Source organism: Octopus bimaculoides, chromosome 24, assembly GCF_001194135.2.
Source record: "Octopus bimaculoides isolate UCB-OBI-ISO-001 chromosome 24, ASM119413v2, whole genome shotgun sequence".
NCBI lineage: Eukaryota > Metazoa > Mollusca > Cephalopoda > Octopoda > Octopodidae > Octopus > Octopus bimaculoides.
The window spans coordinates 24950551-24954022 of record NC_069004.1 but is presented as its reverse complement, the minus strand read 5'-3'; the positions used below and the strand labels follow the sequence as shown (position 1 = coordinate 24954022).

Sequence of the window (3472 nt, the reverse complement as noted above, 5' to 3'; positions counted from 1 at the left end):
ATATATATATATATATATATATATATACATATACACATATGTATATATATACATATATATATATATATACGCTTGTATATATGTTTGTGTGTATGTATGTATGTATGTATGCAAGTATTTGTGTGTGTGTGTGTATGTGTGCGTGTATGTGTTTATGTATATGTGTATATATATATATATATATGTGTGTGTGTATATATATGTACATATATATATTTAGTTTATATGTATACATACATAAACACACACACACGCACACATATACAGAAGTACAACCGATATCGATATTGAACTAACACACTACTGAGTGACACAATGTTCCATAAAATGTACGAGTTTCTGTATTCTCAAAACATCGATCGATTAATCAATCGAACAATTAATCAATCGATCACTCCCACGGTATCACTCCCCATTCTATGCCCACACATGCATACAACTATGTGTGTGTGCGTGAATTTCCTCAAATATCTATCTACACATATATCAGACTGTTTGGCTATCCATCTATCAATGAGCATACCTCTTTACGAATTTATTCTTCCATCGATCTGAAGCTTTCACAGTCTACCTTTACATATATATATATATATATATATATATATATATATATACAAACATATATATACATATATACATACAATAGTTGCCCATGGTGACTTACCATCTAAAACTCTGACTTGTACTGTGCCTGTTGTAGCCTCCAAGCCACGGATGGCTATAAGTGGTTTATCATTGAGCAGGTGCATGTACAGTTGCAAGAAAGAATGAACAGGCGAACAACTCGTATCAGTTTAGAGCATGCAATTTATATATTTAAATATAATACCTGAGTTGTTACACTAGAGTTCCTTTAAAATGGCTTTATTCTTTATATTTAAAAACTGGATCTTCTACCTTTGATGCTAAATCTTTAGAAATTCTCGTTAGCATGTTCTACGTAGCACATTTCTCATATTATTATGCGTTTCCTTGGTGATTCCACTTGTGCAAGAGTCCGCAAATGTTGCATCTGCACTTAACTCCTACGGAACCAGATTAAGAACAAGTGCTTCACATGCTATTTGAGAATTCGCTTTCGTCTCATCCTATGTTTAAAGTGTCACATCCACTACCTCTGTGTCATTATGTCATTCTCTCTTTCTCTCTCTCTTTCTATCACTTTCTCCCTCTCTCTCTTTCTCTCTTTCCTTTATGAGACAGAAGAGTGTGTGCTTGTGTATTTGTGGGTCATCGTGGGCATGATAAAGGTATGCACACACAAACACGTATGTGTATTCCTGTGTGTATGAAATAGAACGGGATATTGTGTATGTATGTGTATGCATGGATATGTGTAAATAGGAAAGACAGGAACACACACATATGCATGTATGGGATTAAATGGGTCTCTGTGCAAATGAGTAAGTGTGGGTGTGTGTTTCTGTGTATATCTGTGTACGTGGCTGTGTGTAGGAATATGAGCATGTATGACGGATATTTAACTTATATCTGCCAGATATGTTCCACCACTTGCTTGAATCGAACAAGAAAAGCTACAGATTTTCGAAAAGCAGAAATGCGTTACTTGTCTCTTCCCACCGGTTCGGTGATTGATTGCGGAAGGTTGACGCACCCCAAGGGGCAAAATATTTCCAGACTTTCGGCCTTTCAGCAAAATATTCTCAAGAGAGGAGTTTTCTTTTCCTTTTTACATATTTGGAAAGCACGTCTGTGAAAAACAGCTCTTCGCTATTCATCTTTACGCCCACATCATTACGTGCATGTATAGCATTGTTTTGTTCTTCTTCTTGTTGTTATCATCAATTACATTATTTATTAAACTGTATTTTTTTGTTGGTGTATTATTCTTCCATTTTTTTTTGTCATTTGTATTGCATCTAATTAATATGTTTCCATTAATTTGCTTGTGTATTCTTGTTTGGTGGTTGTTTTATTTTGTTGATTGTAGTCTTTGTGAGAGGTGAATTCGAGGAAGGAAGCCATTTTAAATTAACGTTAGGCAAGAGAATAAAATTAGTTTTACAAAGCCTGCATTGTTGTCTGCTCTCACCTGGAGTAAATCTTTCAAAATGTTCAATATGGATACTTCTTACTCTTTTACTCTTTTATCTGTTTCAGTCATTTGACTACGGCCTTGCTGGAACACCACCTTAGGATATAAAATCTACAATAACAATGACCTCCTACACTTACACTTGGAAACGAAAGACCGAGCAAGTAGCCAATAATATTAATAATAATAATAATAATAATAATAATAATAATAATAATAATAATAATAATAATAACCAGGCAGTGGCTCTCAGAGCTTCTGATCTTAATTTATTGGAAGTGTTATCATGTACATTGTTTTGTCTTGGTATAAAAAGATGCGCTACAGCAAATATTCTGCTTAATACCACAGATTTTCTTGTCAGTTGTTTGACCTTAACCAGTTGAGAATGTCCCTTGGTGGATGATGATATGTGCATCTCTGATCATGAGCAGAAGTAGTGGGGGAGCATCATAGCCATGTGTTGAGAGGAATTCTTCGGGGTTTGAATAATTCACCTTTGGAAACATGGGTGTTTTGCTCAACATCCTTAAACAAACCTTACTCAGGGACCTTTTGAACGGGATGGGCTGCTTGACCTGAAGAAAATTTTAACAGGGCCCTACCTGCGAGGTCATGCGCTGTTTATCTTGATATGAGGTCACCATGTCGTGCATATATGGTTGTGATGCATGTGCCTGGTGTACCCTTATCAGACGGGTAGTCATGATGGGTATATTGGGCTTCGTATATTTTACTCCAGTGTCACTTTGATGGCATGCACTGCTCTCTCACTCAATAATAATAATAATATTAACAACAAGCTTTTCTGCAATAGGCACAAGGCTTGACATTTTAGGGGTAAGTGATAAGTCGATTACATCGACCCCAATGTCCAATAGGCACTTCTTTTATTGACTCCGAAAAGATAAAGGGGAAAGTCGACCTCAGCAAAACTTCACTTCCGAAAGTAGAGCCGGACGAAATACTCCTAAGCATTTCGACCGTTTGTCGAGGGAGCTAAATAAGGGAAACGGAACGGTTGATTGTATTAAGACTAGTTTTCAACTGTTACTTATTTTATCGATCACGAAAGGGTGAAAAGCATTCCAAACATTTGGTGACGTTTGAACTCAGAGCATAAACAACTGAAAAAATACCGCAAAGACATTTTGTTCGACGCTCAAATAATCTCAGTGTTTGAGTTGTTCTTTATCGACCCTGAAGCGATTAAAGACACATATGACCTTAGCGAGATTTGAGTGCACTAAGAAGTCTTATAATAGTCATTAGAATTATAATAGTCATTAGAATTATAATAGTCACCATCATCATCATCATTGCCGTCATCATCATCATCATCATCATCATCATCATCATCTTTATCACTACCGCCAGATTCGTCATCATCATTCCACCATCACCACCACCATCATC

General features: G+C 36.0%; 1 protein-coding gene across 8 annotated transcripts in view; it reads left to right on the top strand.

Moving 5' to 3' along the window:
• LOC106882974 (uncharacterized) overlaps window positions 1–3472 on the top strand; it is a 188758-nt gene that overhangs the window by 34949 nt on the left and 150337 nt on the right. Inside the window, exon 2 of one of the 8 annotated variants that reach the window (XM_052976462.1) lies at window positions 2122–2220. The exons of the other annotated variants lie outside the window; for them this stretch is intronic. Within the exon in view, the coding sequence (XP_052832422.1) occupies window position 2220 (1 nt within the window). The 5' untranslated portion in view covers window positions 2122–2219. The remainder of the gene's footprint in view (window positions 1–2121; window positions 2221–3472) is intronic. 8 annotated transcript variants of the gene reach the window in all.